Below are 20,148 nucleotides of genomic sequence, written 5' to 3' on the forward strand. Positions count from 1 at the left end.
GCCTCACAGCTCCAGACCCCCAGTTCAATCCTGACCTTGGACGTTGCCCGTGTAGTTTGCATATCCTCCCTCCGACCATATGGGTTTCCTCCGGGTTCCACCTGCATCCCAACGATGTGGGAACGAAGGTTAATTTGCTGCTGGAAATTGCCCCTTGGTGTGTACATGACTGGTAGAATCTGGGAGAGTTGATGGGAAAGTGGAAAGAATGTGGACAGGTACATGGATAGGAAAGGGTTAGAGGGATTTATGCCAAACGCATGCAAGTGGGACTAGTGTAGATGGAGCTTCTTGGTTGGTACGAGCAAGTTTGATCGAAGGGCCTGTTTCCATGACTATGTGGAAAGAACAAAAAAATGGGTTACCAAAAATGGCTATTTGAAGGTCAGCGTGGACTTGTTGGGCTGATGTGCCTGTTTCCGTGTTGTAGCTCTCTATGACTCTTTAACTACTGAACTGGCAATCCCGTTCCCTTGATTAAACATGTAACAAACATGCAAATCCTCTGACCCTGGCTGAAATAAAGAAACTGTACTTAGTTAAGTGATCAAGACCCAATGGGCTTATGGCCAAATCCCATCTGGTTCACTGTGGTGTGGAGGACACAGCTGCTCGTGAGAGGAGTTGGGAAGGCAGAGTTCCAGACATCTGATGATACAGAGAATGATGGCTAAAGAAGGGTTGATACTCTGAGTAGCCTTTGTTCCTGGACTGGATAAACCAACCAGATCACCATGACGTATTCGTTTTATAGTCTGCTTTGACGGTAAATTGTTGCACCATACATGGCCTTGGTTATTTTAGTTTATTTAATTTCTCTACAAAAACACCCAGAACTTGGCAGTGTTATCCTCTAAACTCTTGACTTTGCCAAGAATTATATCTAATCCCAGACTTGCAAAGATTGCCCACTCATCTCTAACACTGGACCTTTCCATCTGACCCCTGTTAAATATTAACTGTTTTCTCTGCAAAAAAGCAAGCTCCTGACCAAAGAATGTGAATCTCTGATTTCAGATGTTAGCAACAAATCTGGGAGCGTGCTTAGTGCCCACATTGACGAAAGGAGAAGTCAGAGAAATGGGAATGGATGCTGAAGATATTCAGCTTCAGAACTCATATTCCTGCAACTCTCAGCTCCTCACTGCACTGCAAGTGACAGTGAGTGTGGAGGATGGATTCATAAAGGTTCAAAATTATAAAAGGGGCTTGGACAGTAAATAAAAAGCTGCAGTTACAGGAGGATTGCCGACCAAGGGATGCAGAGTTAAGGAGACTAACAACAGAACTGGTGGAAAGTGAAAGGAACCAAGTACATCGCGGTTTATTGTTGCGATCGGGAATGCACTGCCTGAAAGGGTAAAGGTGAAATATACTCAAGAGGAACTTTCAAAGATTCAAAATAAAGAGGAAAATCACAGAACTGAGGAAAATGCATGGGAGTGGAACAAATCCAACATAATGAATCAACTGCCAGCACTAACACGATGGATCAACTGCAAGATTAATCTGATCTTAGTGGGGATTCAGTGTCAAAAACTAACAGCGAGATTTTCTTTCTTCATGGAGAGTTTAGAATGCGGGAGGCACACTTAATGCAATTGTTTCGGGTGGACAAAGGGTGGACACCAGAACTCCTGCTGCATAATATGTTGCAGCCCACTGAGAGCGAGTTCTGTACATAATGGTGGATGGTATGCAACAGCATGAATTCTGCTGAATGTCTGAGTTTCTATGACTCACTGGATTTAGGGAGAATTGGAATACAGCTGAAATAATAAAATAATAAAAAAGTTGGTCTTGTGAAAGAAGTTGGATTGTTGTAAAAATTCACCTAGTTTATTGATCTCCTCCTCAGCTTAGGCTAGTATACGAGTGCGGTCCCACAGTAATGTAGTTAACTCTTGCCCTGTGAACCGGCTAAGCAAGCCCCTCCACTATCCTGGGTGTCCTTGTAATCAGTCACTGAAAGTAAGCATGCAGGTTCAGCAAGCAGTGAAAAAAGCTAATGGCATGTTGGCCTTCATTGCGAGAGAATTTGAGTTTAGGAGCAAGGAGGTCCTACTGCAGTTGTACAGGGCCCTGGTGAGACCGCACCTGGAATATTGTGTGCAGATTTGGTCTCTAATTTGAGGAAGGACATTATTGCTATTGAGGGAGTGAAGCGTAGGTTCGCCAGGTTAATTCCCAGGATGGCGGGACTGGCACATGATGAAAGAATGGGTCGACTGGGCTTGTATTCACTGGAATTTAGAAGAATGAGAGGGGATCTTATAGAAACATGTAAAATTCTTAAAGGATTGGACAGGCTAGATGCAGGGAAAATGTTCCCGATTTTGGGGGAGTCCAGAACCAGGGGTCACAGTTTCAGAATAAGGGGTAGGCCATTTAGGACTGAGATAAGGAAAACCTTTTTCACCCCGAGAGTTGTTAATCTGTGGAATTCTCTGCCACAGAAGGCATTGGAGGCCAATTCACTGGATGTTTTCAAGAGAGGGTTAGTTTTAGCTCTTCGGGCTAAAGGAATCAAGGGATATGGGGAGAAAGCAGGAACAGGGTACTGATTTTGGATGATCAGCCATGATCATATTGAATGGCGGTGCTGGCTTGAAAGGCCGAATGGCCTACTCCTGCACCTATTTTCTATGTGTAGAAGAAAAATTTAAAATCTTCATTTACTTAATTTTGATTGGAATTAAACAAGGTAACGAAAGGGTGTGCGGATGTGGCGATTGGCATCTCTTGTTGACCAGGTGCAGAAGAAGATCATGGGAATTTGATTAAAACAAGTTTCAGATGCATTATCTCTTGTTTGGGAATGCATAGCATGGTGAATTAAAGCACAACAAATTAGGACATAGATAAGGTAGCCTGTTTCTCAGTGGAAAGTTATTGAATGCTGGATCACAATAGTTAACCCAGTAATGTCGGTAACTATTGTGATCAAGAACACAACAGCAAAAGCTGGGTAGACCACCCATGCCCCCTAACACTAGTAGCGCAGAAATGTTGCAGGAATTCCTGCAACATTTCTGCGCTACTAGTGTTAGGGGCTCATGATTGGCTCGGAGAGGGGGCAGTGGTTGAAAGATGAGATAGAATACTGTCAAGATGCCCTTGTATTATGTTTGACATCTGTTGTTAAATATGATTAACAGAAACAAAAAGTGTATTATGAGTAATGAAATAATTAATACCCATGTGGTAGATAGTAATAACAGGAAAACATATAGCCAAGGACGAAGTATATTTTCGTATAGTTGTATCTAACAACAAAAAAAAGTTGCTTACTGCACCGTATAACTGTCGGCTAATTCTGTTGCAAAGACAGAGAACCGGTGAGCAGTTAACTGCCGCCATCTCCCAACGATATCATGCAATAAAGCCTCTTGAAGCAAACCTCGAAGTCTCTGTTTTTCCTTTAATTTTCCTCTGTCAATTTCCTCAACATTATGTTCCTATGTTTCTATCGAGTAGTTAGGTCACCAGCATCAGTTTAATTTATTTTATTTTAGAGATACAGCGCGGAAATAGGCCCTTCAGCCCACCAGAGATCCCCGCACACTTATACTATCACACTAGAGCCAATTTACAGTCTGAAGAAAGGTCTCGACCCGAAACGTCACCCATTCCTTCTCTCCAGAGATGTTGCCTGTCCTGCTGAGTTACTCCAGCATTTTGTGTCTACCTTTGATTTAAACCAGCATCTGCAGTTCTTTCCTACACAGAGACAATTATACTAAGCCAATTAACCTACAAACCTGTACATCTTTGGAGTGTGGGAAGAAACCGGAGCACCCGGAGAAAACCCACGCAGGTCAGACGGTACAGACAGGATGGAATCCGGGTTTCTGGAGCTGTAAGGCAACAACTCTACCGCTACTGTGCCGTCCATTCTCCTCTAAGGAATGGCAACAAACATTGGCCTTGGAATGTAGGTCACATCATGAGGGAGATGCAGGGTTTTCTGTGCAAAGGTTACTCATAAAGAGTCTCATTTGAGTTGGTCTGGAAAAAAAATGTATTTACCACAGAGAACAATGAGGTTTAGGAACTCACCCTTCCTTTAACACGATTGGCTGCTCAATGCTCCTGTGGTCCTTTCTTCCGGAGGAGGAGATTAAATCTAGGAACTTCATACAGATCACAAACGCAGTGTTAAAGGGGGCACATCTGGATGTACAATCTGCCAACAAACTCCCTTATGCGACTGTCTGTGTGACAGAGGAGTTGTGACCCTGGGAAAATCCAGAGATCGGTCCCCACACAATTACGCAATTTGACATTTCCTTCATTTAAGAGTATTTCTGTCAAAAAAAAACTTAAAAACAATCTATTTTCCAAGATCAGGGTAAGTTTACTGATGTTGGCTCATTAGCAGTGCTTTTACTGATTGAGAATTTTTCTATTTGCAACATCTCAAAGGGAGTCTTTGGGATCCCGATAAAAATCTAAACAATAGTGGTAAAAAAATCGTCGGCTGCTCAGGCACCCAATCCAAACCAGCTCCAACAGACTCTAACCCTAACGTCACCCCAATAAAATGCCAAAATAATTCCAATTCAACCCCAACTAAATTCTCCCACCACCACAAAAGAATATACCACCCAACCCCCACCCCAAATAGAACTCCAACCATGACCCATCCCAACAGATCCCAGATTTCATAATTCCCACATCCCCACACAGTCCCAACACCCAGAGAAACCCAGCCCTATCTCCATGTCCACAGCACTCCAACCCAATCCCCACCTCGTTAGGATGCCAAACCCAACTCTACCTCCTCAAGACTCCATCCAGCAAAGTGGGTGGCAGTCAGGAGAGCATAGTGGCGTACAGGGCAGCACAGTGGTGCAGCTGGTAGAACTGCTGCCTCACAGCCCCAGAGACCCGGGTTCGATCCTGACCATACATTCGGCCTTGTATGTGTGGAGTTTGCAAGTTCTCCCTGCGACCGTGTGGGTTTCCTCCGGGTGCTCTGGTTTCTTCCCACATCCCAAAGATGTGTGGGTTTGTAGTGTGAATGGGTGATGGATGGTCTGCATGGACTCAGTGGGCAGAAGAGCCCTTTTCCCAAGCTGAAACTCTAATCTAGCCCGAAACTCCACCTCAATGGAATCCCATATTCAAACACAACCCCAAATCAATCTACTTCTAATCAGAGAGAACATCACTAAAACTAAAATTGGCTGCAGGCAGGTCAAAAGGTCCCTTCCATTTAATCATATGGAAGGTCACATGGATGTAACTAAAATTGCATTTCTAGCGTGTTTTTCACAATCTCAGGACACCACAGGTGCCAATGAGATTGTTTGATGTGTCAACATTGCCATAATGCCACCACTTCCACATGGCAAGATAAATGTAACCTGGCCTCGATTAACTGATAGATAAATATTGGCCAGGACATTAAGGTTACGTTTCACGGGCAACACGGAATATGATGTATAAGCTTTTGAATCTTCAAGATGGATGTTTTTCAGAACAACTATAACCAAGGCATCCACATCAATAAAAATATACTTACATTTCTTACAGCATCTGTGTATTTCTTATCATTAAAGTGCTCGTAGAAAGTGGCCATGTAGGATTCCTTAAAACTTGCCTGCAGATAAAATTTAAAAACATGTTACTCTTCAAGTGGGTAAGCAAGGAGATATCAGTGAGGTATTTATTGGCATTCCATTGTTAATCGCTAAACCGGGGGCTGCGAAATTCCATAATGACATTGCTCAACAACAGAATTAGAGGCTTTTTGTTCACTCAGGGGATGTGGGAGTTACTGTCAGGGAGTGGCTGACACTCATAGCTCACCCCTAAACTGAGTCTGAAGAAGGGTCTCGACCTGAAACGTCACCATTCCTTCTATCCAGAGATGCTGCCTGTCCTGCTGAGTTACTCCAGCATTTTGTGTCTATCTTCGGTTTAAACCAGCATCTGCACTTCCTTCCACCTGATTTGTTCATTTCACAAGGTGGTGAATCAGATTCAGAGCCAGTTTCTTCCCAGCTGTGGTCAGGCAACTGAACGGTCCTCTCATGAGCTAGAGTGCAGTCCTGACCTCCCATCTAACTCATTGGAGACCTTCGAACTATCTTTAATCGGACGTTATCTTGCACTAAATGTTGTACCCTTTATCCTTTATCTGTGCACTACACACAGCTCGGTTGTAATCATATATCGTCTTTTCTTTGACCGGATAGCACATGTGTACCTTGGTACACATGACAATAATAATCTAAAATAACTAAAGAATCAACACATTGTTGGGGGTCTGGAGTCACATGTAGACCAGGTTTCAGTCTGAAGAAGGGTCTCGACATGAAACGTCACCCATTCCTTCTCTCCTGAGATGTTGCCTGACCCGCTGAGTTACTCCAGCTTATTGTGATACCTTCAATTTGTACCAGCATCTGCAGTTAATTTCCTACACTGTACACCAGAATGGTCAGGATGATTTGTACCAGAATGGGTTGACTTCCTACCCTGAGGGACAGTGGTGAACATTTTGCTTTTGTGACAAACAAATAGTTTCAGGTTGAGCTTATCTGCTAATGGATTTTTATTCCAGACCTATTTAATAAATCAAATTTATTTCTGAGATTTAAACACTGGGTCACTGGTCGAGGGCTCATGATTACAAGTCCAGTAACAGTGACATTATGGAACCTAACAGTCCACCTTATTTATTTATTCACAAAATGCTGGAGTAACTCAGCAGGTCAGGCAGCATCTCGGGAGAGAAGGAATGGGTGACGTTTCGGGTCAAGACCCTTCTTCAGACTGATGTCAGGGGGGCGGGACAAAGGAAGGATAAGGGTGGAGACAGGAAGATAGATGGAGATATGGGAAGGAGGAGGGGTAGGGAGGGACAGAGGAGCTATCTGAAGTTGGAGAAGTCGACGTTCATACCACCGGGCTGCAAACTGCCCAGGCGAAATATGAGGTGCTGCTCCTCCAATTTCCGGCGGGCCTCACTATGGCACTGGAGGAGGCCCATGACAGAGAGGTCAGACTGGGAATGGGAGGGGGAGTTAAAGTGCTGGGCCACCGGGAGATCAGTTTTGTTAATGCGGGCCGAGCGCAGGTGTTCAGCGAAGCGATCGCCGAGCCTGCGCTTGGTTTCGCCGATATAAATAAGTTGACATCTAGAGCAGCGGATGCAATAGATGAGGTTGGAGGAGGTGCAGGTGAACCTCTGTCTCACCTGGAAAGACTGTTTGGGTCCTTTGATGGAGTTGAGGGGGGAGGTAAAGGGACAGGTGTTGCATCTCGTGCGGTTGCAGGGGAAAGTGCCCGGGGTTGGGGTGGTTTGGGTAGGAAGGGACGAGTGGACCAGGGAGTTACGGAGGGAACGGTCTCTGCGGAAGGCAGAGAGGGGAGAGGATGGGAAGATATGGCCAGTGGTGGGGTCCCGTTGTAGGTGACGGAAATGTTGGTGAATGATATGTTAGATCCGCTGGCTGGTGGGGTGGAAGGTGAGAACGAGGGGGATCCTGTCCTTGTTGCGAGTGGGGGGAGGGGGAGCAAGAGCAGAGCTGCGGGATGTAGAAGAGACCCTAGTGAGAGCCTCATCTATAATGGAGGAGGGGAAGCCCCGTTTTCTGAAGAACGAGGACATCTCGGAAGCCCTAGTGTGAAACACCTCATCCCGGGCGCAGATGCGGCGTAGACGGAGGAATTGGGAGTAGGGGATAGACTTTTTGCAGGGGACTGGGTGGGAAGAAGTGTAGTCCAGATAGCTGTGCGAGTCGGTGGGTTTGTAGTAAATGTCCGTCACTAGTCTGTCTCCTGTGATGGAGATGGTGAGGTCCAGAAACGGGAGGGAGATGTCAGAGATAGTCCAGGTATATTTAAGGGCAGGATGGAAATTGGAGGTGAAGTGTATGAAGTCAGTGAGTTCTGCATGGGTGCAAGAGGTAGCACCAATGCAGTCATCGATGTAGCGGAGGTAGAGTTCGGGGATGGGGCCAGTGTACGTCTGGAACAGGGATTGTTCGACGTACCCGACAAAGAGGCAGGCGTAGCTAGGGCCCATGCGAGTGCCCATAGCTACGCCTCTGGTTTGGAGGAAGTGGGAGGAGTCAAAGGAGAAGTTGTTGAGGGTAAGAACCAGCTCTGCTAGGCGGAGGAGAGTGTTGGTCGATGGGGATTGGCTGGTTCTATGGTCGAGGAAGAAACGGAGGGCTTCGAGACCATCCTTGTGGGGGATGGAAGTGTAGAGTGACTGGACATCCATGGTGAAGATGAGGGAGTGGGGGCCTGGGAACCGGAAGTTATCCAGGAGATGGAGAGCATGTGAGGTGTCTTGGACGTAGGTGGGGAGGGATTTAACCAGGGGGGATAGGATGGAGTCGAGGTAGGTAGAGATAAGTTCGGTGGGGCATGAGCAGGCAGAGACAATGGGTCTGCCGGGACAGTTGTGTTTGTGGAATTTGGGTAGGAGGTAGAATCGGGCCGTGCGGGGCTGGGGAACTATGAGATTGGAGGCACTGGGGGGTAGATCGCCGGAGATGATGAGGTCAGTGATGGTGCTGCTGATAATGGTCTGGTGTTTATCGGTGGGGTCATGGTCCAGGGATAGGTAGGAAGAGGTGTCTGATAGTTGTCGTCTGGCCTCGGTCCGGTAGAGGTCAGCACGCCAGACTACCACAGCCCCTCCCTTGTCAGCGGGTTTAATGATTAAGTCCGGGTTGTTGCGGAGTGAGTGGAGGGCTGCACGTTCAGGAGGGGAGAGGTTGGAGTTAGTCAGGGGAGTGGAGAATTTGCTGTACAAAGGTACACATCACACATAATATTGTGGGCTGATTTCAGCAGCGTTTGAAAGTTGAGCGGCATGAACTAGCTTTTCTAATTAATTCACTAAACTGATTACCAAGGGTGATGTATTACTAGCAGATTACTAATCATGTTTTTAACATTTACCAAATATTGTAAAATGAGATCTTTTATGATCAAACTGAGGGACGTGGCAGAGAAATCTGAGTTGCACGCATGTCGAGAGTTTACATGCTTTGTTCCAGATTCAGAGGCAGATCATTGCAGGGAATCAAAAAGCCTTTGCACATACCATAAGCAAATGTTGGCAGCAGGATCACAGAATTCCTTAAATCTACTCCTCAGTGGGTGCTTGAGAACATTTCAAACAATCATAACAAATTATGAAGCATGTCAGAAGAAATTGTGTAAGCCCCCATTTCCCAGAAGGAAGAATGGACTGACAGATCTTTTTAGTTTGTTTTATGATACAGCTTGGAAATTGGCCCTTCAGCCCATCGTCCATGCCAATCATTGATCAGCCCGTTCAAATTGAATCTATGTTAATCCACTTTTGCATCGATTGTTTATGTATTAGGGGCAATTTACAGAGGCCAATTAGCCTACAAACCTGCACGTCTTTGGGATATGAAAGAAAATCGGAGCACCCGGAGGAAACTCATGCAGTTACGAGAAGAATGTTCAAACTTCACACAGAGAGCACCCAAGGTCAAGATCGAACCCAGGTCTCTGCCACTATGGGGCAGCAGTTCTACCGCTATGGGCCACTGTGCCACCCATAGTTCTGTGGTTCCATCCTTCTGTTGTTGTTCACTCTCAAGGCATCAGCTGTTGCTAGCAAAGCTAGGGTTAAATGCCCATTGCTGAGAAAATAGCATTGAATCACCTTCTTCCTGAATTATTGCACTCTATATGTGGAAGGTGGTCCCACAATTGTGAGCGTTTTGCTCTACCATGTCAGCAGGCAGTTCAGATTTGTTTATTGTCAAATGGGATGAAATTCCTTGTTCACATGAAGGTCACAGAGTAAATAGTGTACGTGGTAATGATAGATACAACAAAATAATACCACGCCAAATGCAAAACAGCAAAATATGTAACAATTGTAATACAATCTGAAGTAGTACAAAAAAACTTAAGTGCAATTACAGAATAACCAAATGAGGTAAAGTTAAGAGTAAGAGCACATGGTGATATCTCCGGGAAGGGGGTGGGGAAGCAGCTGTTCTGAAGTCTGAATATCCGAGCTTTTAAGGCCCTGCGCATTCTCCCAGTAGAGGAGATAAAAATGGAATGGCCGTTTCATGGACATTTGCTTTTTTTTGGCTTAAATAGCTATGGAGTGTTCAGCTCTGTTAAGGGTCTGTCCAAGTGTCTACACTCCCACCAAGCATAGTTAAAGCATGTAACATAGACACAAAATGCTGGAGTAACTCAGCAGGTTAGGCAGCATCTTTGAAGAAAAGGAATAGGTGATGTTTCGGGTAGAAACCCTTCGGCATACTTATTAAAGTCTGAAGAAGGGTTTTGACCTGAAATGTCACCTATTCCTTTTCTCCAGAGATGCTGCCTGACCCGCTGAATTACTTCAGCATTTTGTGTCTATCTTCAGTGTAAACCAGCATTTCCAGTTTCTTCCTACACAAAGTATAGATGGGAATGGTGAATTAGGACTACTGCATTGTTAAAACATTACATTCTCCATTAGAGTGTGGAATAAATGAATAAGAGGACTTACAGACTTGGATTTCGATAAGCTACCCAAGGTCTGGATGGTCTTGGATACCAGAGTCAGGGTCCGTGCTGTTAACGGGTCCTGAAGAGAAGAGATGATTACCAGATCCTGATCAACACATTCAAACGGCAGTAAGCTGGAAAAACAACCAGGTTCTATAAATGCAATGTTGGTGAGGAGAAACCAGGGAGCACGAGGGGAGATTCCATGTTTATTATTTTGTTATCTTCAGTTTCCCTCCCAATGTTTGTAATTTGAAATCTATTTCACATTGGAATAGTTGAATGCCAATACCTATCCAGTTTACTTTCATCGTGGCAATAGAATGATAATGTAGTCAGTACCCACTTGCAGTCATTAATGGCAGTTGAGGTCAGGTTGCATCTGTGTACTACGTTGCTTAGGCAATACCTCAATACCTGAAATATTATGTGCAGTTGTGGTCACCATATGAAAGTAAGTATGTGGAGGCTGTATGGAGGTGTAGAAGAGATTTACTAGGATGCTGTCTGGATAAGGACAGGTTGGACAAACTAGGATTGTTTTTTCTGGAGTGTTGGAGTCTAAGGAAAGATCTGATATAAGTTTATAAAATCATGAGAGACACCGGTGACGTGTGCTGTCGCAGTCTTTTTCCTAGGGTGGCATGTCAATAACTAGAGGGCATAGATTTAAGGTAAGAGGGAGAAGTTTAAAGGAGATATAGGAGGAAATTTATTTCTTTAAACATAGTATGTGCCAGGATTGTGCTTTCAGGAGGTAGCGGAAGCAGATACAATAGCAACATTTAAGAGGCAGGGATAGGGTAAATGGCTGTTTTGTGGATAATACACATGCGGTGGGCCAAAGGGCCTGTTTCTATGCTGCACTTCCCTGTAGAACTCCATCGTTCAGGATGACATTAAGATTTCCAGTTGCTTTTCTTTTTAATTTTCTAATGGATCCTGAAGAGAAGGGATGATTACCATTTTAGCCCGAGCCCTTTCCCACTCCATCTTCTCTTATTTCTTTTATTTATACATTTTTGGAATCTATGTTTTAGTCCCACACCTTGTCAGCACTTACACTGGGAAATGTGGGAAACATTGGCTACTCAATGCAGCACTGACAGCAATACCCAACAATTCCTTGAACTGCAGTGATATCAGGCAAGGAAATTCACTATGTTAACAAATCAGAATAGTTGTTTGAAATGTGGCTGACACTTTGCAAGCAACAAGACTCCATAAATGAGAAGAAGATAAATAACAGAGAGGTCAGAGGGAGTTTAAAGGAGATGTGCAGGGCAGGTTTTTCAACACAGCAATGGATGCCGGGAACACCTACCATGGGATGGTGGAGGAGGTAGATACGATAGTAGCATTTAAGAGGCTTTTAGGTAGGCACACGCATATGCCGGTAATGGAGGGATATGAATCACATGGAGGCAGAAGAGATTAGTTTAACGGCATCATGTTCGGCATACACATTGTGCGTTGAAAGGCCTATTCCTGTGCTAAATTGTTCAATATTCTAACAAATAATCTATTTTAATGATGGAGAATGAGTGATAAATATTAACCAGAATACTGGGAAAAACTCCCATGTTTAACAATGCCAGAGTTCATTTTTTATTGGTTCAATGTCTCATCTGAGAAAGAGCTGAAAGTGCAGTGACACACCTGAGTTATCCTCTGACAGTGCATGCTCCCTCAGTACTGCAATGGGAAGATTTACCTGGACTCTGGGGTCAGGAGTGAGAGAGGGACTCATGTGCTTCTGGTGGAATGCATTAGCAAGTATTAGTCAATGTCTTGGAATGTCTTGTATAGTTAATGATTTCCATAAGAGGGCAGAATAGAGTCAATTAGATGCTTATGCATGTAAGTGAGTCCTTATATTGAAGGACCCACACTGTAGGCAAACATGAACTTTGCTGGATTCCCAATATGATGTTCACATGTCCAGTTCTATTTGCTTGCCCTCCGTACTCTATAGAGCCAGGTTTTTGAGAAAGCATCCTGATCATTGCAACAGACTAGTTCCTGATGTTGTTTGTTCTGGGCAAAGTCCAAATGACGTACTTACTGGATGGTGAAGGTGGAGCTGGAAAAGGTTCGGTGAAAGAATAGCTGGCGCAAAGAATCGCAGGAAGATAAAACTGCTTACAGCTGTGTACCGAACATCTAGATCATCTAGAAAAACAGGGTTTCCAAATTACCATTGGATAGCTATACTTGGATTACAAAGATGCTTTAAAGTATAAGAACTGAACCTTAGGACCACTGTGTTTTATCAGTTAATGCTAAACCAGAACCACAAATGTCACAAAAGCAGCACAACAGCATTTTGCCTCTCTCAGTACATCCCAAAACTATTCCTCTCTGCACTTCTCCAATTCTGGGTTTTCCTGCATCTCTGATCTTAATAATTTTCAGCTACTAGAATTTCCTCCCCACGATTCTTCACCTCTCTGCCACATTCAAGTTGTGCCTGAAAACTTTCTTCTTTCAGCATGCCTTTGCTCAACTTTTCTAATATTTTCTGGATTTTGGGTCCCCAATGAAGCTGCCCCCGAAATACGAGTTCTTGAAGCTTTGTGGGGTTTTTTTTTAAGAGTAGTTACTATTATGCAGGCAAGTATAAAGCAAATAGCAAGCATGTCCAATGCTGGTAACAGGTGAATGATACATGTTGGCCAGGATATTGGATGAACTCTCTTCAAATAATGCTGATGTAACCAAATCTGCCCGGGCCTGACTGTACAGGTTTATGTCCATGCATAACAGTGAGTATTAAATAGCCTTCTATCCCTATAATTATATATAATTGTATACTATTCATGGGCCATTCAGCCCCTCAGTTCTACAGTAACACCTCTCATCGCTCTCCATTCTTTGATCCCGCTCTCCTTCGTGCGTCTAAAACTCATCTCTGTTCCTCAGCTCAACGCTTCCCTGTATGACTAGGTTTTATATTCTCTTTGGTCCTGAATTTCTGATTAGATTTCTTAGTGACCATCTTATATTGATGGTCATCTGGTTTATGTCTCAACTATGTGTAAATACCTTCTCTCCATTCATCGTATTAAACTACTTCAGATTCCGACAGCATTTGATTAAATTAATTCATGGTCTTCCCCTCGGCTATTTTAGTCTTTCCTGATCATTGTAACCTCTCAGTCTGCCAACTTTGTTGTAAATTGTGCTGAGGTTTCTCCAGTGTTTTGGTGTTCCCACATACAATGAGGAGACCAGAACTGTGCACTGTGATCCAAGTCTGAGCTAACAATGATGGCTGGAAACCTGAACCCTTCACATTGTTCCATGACTAAAAAGGATCAGCTCCAGGTTAATGATTTTGAACGACAGCACACGCTACCTTGGAATCTCTTGGCAGCAGACTCCCTCAGTGAGAAGAAAATGTCACACATGACTGTGGGGCAAGTCATGCCTGACGTTGTGATGACATTGAAAATTCTTTCAACGTACTGCCTGAGGTTATCCTGTAACACAATGGAACAATGATAATGGTGTGTAATACTCATACATTTAGCTCCACTGGACAGCACAGTAGCAGAAGCAGTTCCTTTGGTCTTACTCATCATCATCATCATCATATATATACAGCCGGAAACAGGCCTTTTTGGCCCTCCAAGTCCGTGCCGCCCAGCGATCCCCGCACATTAACACTATCCTACACCCACTAGGGACAATTTTTACATTTACCCAGCCAATTAACCTACATACCTGTACGTCTTTGGAGTGTGGGAGGAAACCGAAGATCTCGGAGAAAACCCACGCAGGTCACGGGGAGAACGTACAAACTCCTTACAGTGCAGCACCCGTAGTCAGGATCGAACCTGAGTCTCCGGCGCTGCATTCGCTGTAAAGCAGCAACTCTACCGCTGCGCTACCGTGCCGCCTGAGTTGGTTAAGATTAAAGGAGTTGATTGGATAGATAGAGAGAAATTATTTCCTATGGCAAAGCTAGGAGCTGGGGAATAGGCAAAACTTTAAACTTCACGGTGCTCAGGGAGAAACCTCACACAAAGGGTGGGTCAAAGTAGTTTAGTTTAGTTTGAAGATGCAGCGTGGAAACGGGCCCTTCGGCCTACCGAGTCCACGTCGACCATCGATCTCACATGTACTAGTTCTATGTCCTATACACTGGGGCAATTTACAGAAGCCAATTACACCACAAACCTGTGCATCTTTGGAATGTGGGAGGAAACCAGAGCACCATTAAAAAAACACACACGGTCATAGGGAGATCTTGCAAACTCCGCACAGACAGCACCCATGGTCAGGATCGAACCTGGGTCTCTGGCACTGCGAGGCAGCAACTCTACCGCTGTGCCATCACGCTGCCCTCTTGGAATCTGGAACACAACAGGAGGAGCTGTTGAGGCTGGTGCTCCTGATTGGAAAGTTGAGTGGATGCATTTTTATTGAATTCTACAATCTAGAATATTAGGATGAAAGATTCTACAATCAAGAAAATTAAGATCAGTGATCTGATATATGACAGGACGGGTATGATGGTCCGAATAGCCTCCTCAGGTTCTATCAGCTTCACAGGGCAGGGATGGAGCAGGGAGATCAGTGATCCACCTCATGAAATGAATGATTATTAGTGTCCACAATCAGTACTGTCAACAGCAGGAGCCTTCAATCAATCCCCTGCAGAGTTGCATCAGTACTTTGAGGTTAACTCTCAGCATGAGGTCACCTTTGCTATGGTCAATATTTTACTTGTTCACAAGTCATGATCACAGCTCGCAACGAAGGGTACTGTGGACGTATGACGATAAAAGAGTTACACAAAAGCCAATCCTTGCACGAGTGTCGTACTTGTTACTTGGTTGTGGGACTGGTGATATAAGGGGCCAGACCCGATAAGGAAGGAAGATCTCCTTCCCAAAACGACATAAATGAATCCAAAGCAGAACTCAGCGCTGGAGGAACTCAGTGACTCAGTCTGAAGGGACCCGACTTGAAACGTTGCCTGACCATTCCCTCCACTGATCCACTGAGTTCGTCCAGCTCTTTGTGCTTCGTTCAATCTTGTGTCTCCATCAACGAACCCAATTAGTCTTTGCATTAATGAGGCAGATTCACAAACACTTGGGGCAAGCTTTTCTTGTATATCTTGTTTCAGATTCCAACTACCTTCTGGGGAAAAGTTATTCCTCAGATCCCCTCAAAATCTATCACCCATTAAACCTGTGCCCTCTAGTTTTAGATATCTCTGCTATGGGGAAAGTTTCCTCCTATCAACCCTTAGTGCAGAGAAAGCAGGGATTCTGCAGAAGGACTTGGATAGGTTGGGAGAGTTGGCAGAGAAGTGGTAGATGGAATATAGTGTAGCAAAGTATGGAGTCATACATTTCGGTAGTAGGAATAAAGGCGTCGACTATTTTCTAAATGGGGAGAGAATCCAGAAATCGGAGGTGCAAAGGGACAGGCGTGCTGGTGCGGTATTCCCAAAAACTTAATCTGCAAGTCGAATCCTTAGTAAAGAAAGCAAATGCAATGCTAGCATTTATTTCGAGATGGCTTGTATACAAAAACAGGGATGTAATGCTGAGGCTCTATAAGGCGCTGCATTTGGAATATTGTGAGCAATTTTGGGCACAATATCTGAGGAAGGATGTGCTGGGTCTGGAGAGGGTCCAGAGGAGGTTTACAAGAATGATCCCAGGAGTACGTTAACATATGATGAGCTTTTGACGGCACTGGGCCTGTACTAGCTGGAGTTTAGAAGAATGAGGGGGGGGACCTCAATGAAACATACAGAATAGTGAAAGGCTTGGGTAGAGTGGATGCGGAGAGGTTGTTTCCACAAGTGGGTGAGTCTAGGACTAGAGGTCATAGCTTCAGAATTAAAGGACTTTCTTCTAGGAAGGAGATGAGGAGCAATTGTTATTTTTTAGTCAGAGGGTGGTGAATCTGTGGAATTCATTGCTTCAGAACGCTGTGGAGGCCGTCGGTGGATGTTTTTTAAGGCAGAGATAGATAGATGATAAGTATGGGTGCCAGAGTTTATGGAGAGAATGCAGAAAAATGGGGTTAGGAAGGAGAGATAGATCATCCATGAGTGAATGGTGGAGTAGACTTGATGGGCCGAATGGCCTAATTCTGCTCCTATCACTTATCATATGATCTGTGCAACCTCACAACTTTGTCCTCAAAATGGCACAACAACTCACCCCTGATTCTCCCACCACCCAACTCAATTCGGGGCAACTTACAGTCAGCATGTGAATGTTAAGCGGATCATAAGGGAAACCCATGTGCTCAAAGGGGAAATATGCAAATTTCAAACAGACTTTGAAAAGTATACAAAAGGAAATACCAATTTGAATCTTCGAGATTATTATTGGAATACTAATCCAATTGCATGACCGCTACAGGACCTGAAATTGAGAAGTGATCTCAATTAAACAGAATGGCGTCCTGGTTAGATAACGCTGAATGTTCTCACCATGTTGGACTCCAGGTTCTCACCATCCTTCAGCTTAACTGGATCAATTTCACAGGACTTATGAACTTCACATATCTGTAAAATGGAAATTAAATTCTGGTTCAATAATCATCTGTACTAACAGCTTCTAAACAGATTAAACAATGCAAATTATTCCAGCATGGTCTCCCCTTCAACCAAAGACTCTGTATACTCCCTCTAAATCAAGAGATCGTATCATTCTGCAAATGTTGAATCTTCACAGACCCCAATGCCTGTTTGATTCACTACAATTCTCATTTTTGTTATTGTGGTTCTATTGTTGGATATTTAAGAATGTAATTTTCTAATTCTGGACAGTCTTTTTCCAAGTTATGGAAGTATGTGTGCCAACTGTTGTGCAGTTGAGAGTGGACAAGTGCAAGAAAGTGTATGTGTATATAAGAATGTATGTGCGTATGTGTGAGAGAGACAATGTGCAAATGCATGGGTGATATGTGTGTGTATTCAAGAATACAAAAGAGTGTTTATGACTAAGAATAATTGTGCTTGGGCAAGTGTGTGCAAGAAAAGGTTGTGTGCGCATTAGTGAGTGTATATGAGAGGGAGTGAGTGTGGGTGAGATGAGTGTTTGAGTGCACACTTGAGTGTGTCATGTACTTTTTGTCAGCGATTGACCGAAGCAGCGTCCCACACAGTCCTGGTTACCTCGTCGATAACGGGCTTCAGTGTGACCTGCAGATAGTGTCTCCCCGCCAGTTTCATTGTCTCATCAATGCACTTGGAGGTCAGGGAATTGCCTCGAAAGATGGTGTTAGGATCTCTGCAAAGAAACACACTTGGATCACAACCGGTTTGTGAGAACCAGGATCAGAGTATATAGTTCTCCCTACAATGGACAATATTACAAGCGCCCTCTTGGAGGCTCACCCACAATCTTTATCTAAGAATTTGTCTCTTCTTGTCTATCCAAATAATAAAAAACATAGTGGTACAGCGGTAGAGTTGCTGCCTTACAGCGCCAGAGACCAGGGTTCGATCCTGACTATGCTTGGCTGTACGAAGTTAGTACGTCCTCACTGTGACCTGCGTGAGTTTTGTCCAAGATCTTTGGTTTCCACCCACACTCCAATGACTTACAGGTCTGTAGGATAATTGGCTTGGTGTAAAAGTAAAATTAACCCTGGTGTGGTTGGGTAGTGTTAATGTGCGTGGATCGCTGGTCGGTGCGCATTGGTGGGCCGAAGGGCCTGCTTTGGCGTTATATCTCTAAACTAAACTAAAAAAAAACAAACAACAAATTCCATTTATACAATGTCATGAATGTAATAATATCCCCTGGCGTTTTTCACAGGAGAGACAAAATGTGACTATTGGGCCATGTTGCATGTATATATGCTGTGTTATATGAGATGACGTTTGTGTTGGGGTACCAGGCAGCTGGCGTTAGGTTAGCCTGTGCTGGACCCACGGAAGCTGGGTGATCAGGACCTTGAAGGGACCTCAGGAGGCTGTAGGACGGCAGGAGGTGAAGAGGTAGTAAGAGCACTAAATATTTTTATAGCTTTAACCCCTTCAACTGTTTGAACACATTTGTCCTCTTCTAAACCTGGTCTCGTGCACATTGCTCCATTTACGTGGAGGGATGTGAGCAGGATGGTGGAATTTTAAAGTGGAGAGGAATGAAGCACGCAGGTCTGAAGAAGAGAGAATACGACAGCTAGACTGTGGGATTATCACGATGCACACATCACTTGGAATGAGACACTGATTTACTTACAAGGTCCTGTTTATTTCAGCGTTAGCTATGGCACTGATGAAGGGAACAATCCTTCCGTAGTGCAGGAAGAGCCTGACCAAGGGCATGGCAGCTTGCTGCTTCTCACGGCACACTTCACCCAGCACGTGGGCGGCTGACGAAGAAACCGGCTATGGTGGCAGGGTGGGCGCGTGAGCAGGGGGAGAGGTGGAGTGAGGAAGGAGTGGGGAGTGAGGGGTAAGGTGGAGGGATGATGGAGCGGGTTGAGCCGAAAGAGGTTCAGCACGGAGAGGAGGGATTGAGGAGAGAGGTAGCATGAGCAGGGAAGGGGTGAGTGTGCAGGGAGGGAAAGGAGTGGGCCAGGCAGGAATGGATGAATAGGGGAGCAGGAATGGAGGAGACAGGAAGGGAGGGGGGAAGGATAGAAGAAGGGGAGCAGGGATGATGGGGAGCACAGAGTATGGAGTGCGAAGGAATAATGGAGGGATGGAGTGTAGGAAGGAAGGACATGTGATGTGAGGAGAAGAGTAGGTTGGGGAATGCAAAAATGTTGAGCATGGTTGCAGGGAGTGGGAAAAGAAAGTGGAAAGAGAGGAAAGTGGGTGTGGGAACAGAACAGGGCGAGTGGAGAGGTGAGTAGGAAGATGGTTGAGTGCGAAATGGGATGCAGGAAGGAGGAGAGGAATGAAACCAGAAAAAAGACAAGTCAGATTACACTGCAGGCAAAATAAACCATCCACAACTGTGGGAGGAAAGCCAACAGGAACGTTTACACTGCTGGGAATACAGCTGGTATCACGAGGCAGCCTGTTGACCTTCCATGACTGCTAGAGCAGTGAGTCTAATGCCATCTCCCTGCCCTTTCCCCAATTATTTCTCATTCAGACATCCCCAGTGCAAAATGCATCACCCATGGTTACCCACAATCACCAGGAGAGGGCAGCAACACACTGCAGGGCAACCCAGTGAACGAGTGTTATAGACAATAGACAATAGACAATAGGTGCAGGAGTAGGCCATTCAGCCCTTCGAGCCAGCACCGCCATTCAATGCGATCATGGCTGATCACTATCAATCAGTACCCCGTTCCTGCCTTCTCCCCATACCCCCTCACTCCGCTATCCTTAAGAGCTCTATCCAGCTCTCTCTTGAAAGCATCCAACGAACTGGCCTCCACTGCCTTCTGAGGCAGAGAATTCCACACCTTCACCACCCTCTGACTGAAAAAGTTCTTCCTCATCTCCGTTCTAAATGGCCTACCCCTTATTCTCAAACTGTGGCCCCTTGTTCTGGACTCCCCCAACATTGGGAACATGTTATCTGCCTCTAATGTGTCCAATCCCCTAATTATCTTATATGTTTCAATAAGATCCCCCCTCATCCTTCTAAATTCCAGTGTATACAAGCCCAATCGCTCCAGCCTTTCAACATA

General features: G+C 44.7%; 1 protein-coding gene across 1 annotated transcript in view; it reads right to left on the reverse strand.

Annotated features, from left to right (window-relative positions):
* rasa3 (RAS p21 protein activator 3) overlaps window positions 1-20,148 on the reverse strand; it is a 150,150-nt gene that overhangs the window by 11,828 nt on the left and 118,174 nt on the right. Inside the window, exons 11-18 of the mRNA XM_078402198.1 lie at window positions 18,738-18,886; window positions 17,666-17,780; window positions 16,979-17,053; window positions 13,874-13,997; window positions 12,581-12,687; window positions 10,517-10,594; window positions 5,528-5,605; window positions 4,060-4,133 (exon numbers count right to left, since the gene is read on the reverse strand). Of these exons, the coding sequence (XP_078258324.1) occupies window positions 4,060-4,133; window positions 5,528-5,605; window positions 10,517-10,594; window positions 12,581-12,687; window positions 13,874-13,997; window positions 16,979-17,053; window positions 17,666-17,780; window positions 18,738-18,886 (800 nt within the window). The remainder of the gene's footprint in view (window positions 1-4,059; window positions 4,134-5,527; window positions 5,606-10,516; window positions 10,595-12,580; window positions 12,688-13,873; window positions 13,998-16,978; window positions 17,054-17,665; window positions 17,781-18,737; window positions 18,887-20,148) is intronic.

The sequence above is a fragment of the Rhinoraja longicauda genome, chromosome 7 (assembly GCF_053455715.1).
Source record: "Rhinoraja longicauda isolate Sanriku21f chromosome 7, sRhiLon1.1, whole genome shotgun sequence".
NCBI classification, from domain to species: Eukaryota; Metazoa; Chordata; class Chondrichthyes; order Rajiformes; family Arhynchobatidae; genus Rhinoraja; species Rhinoraja longicauda.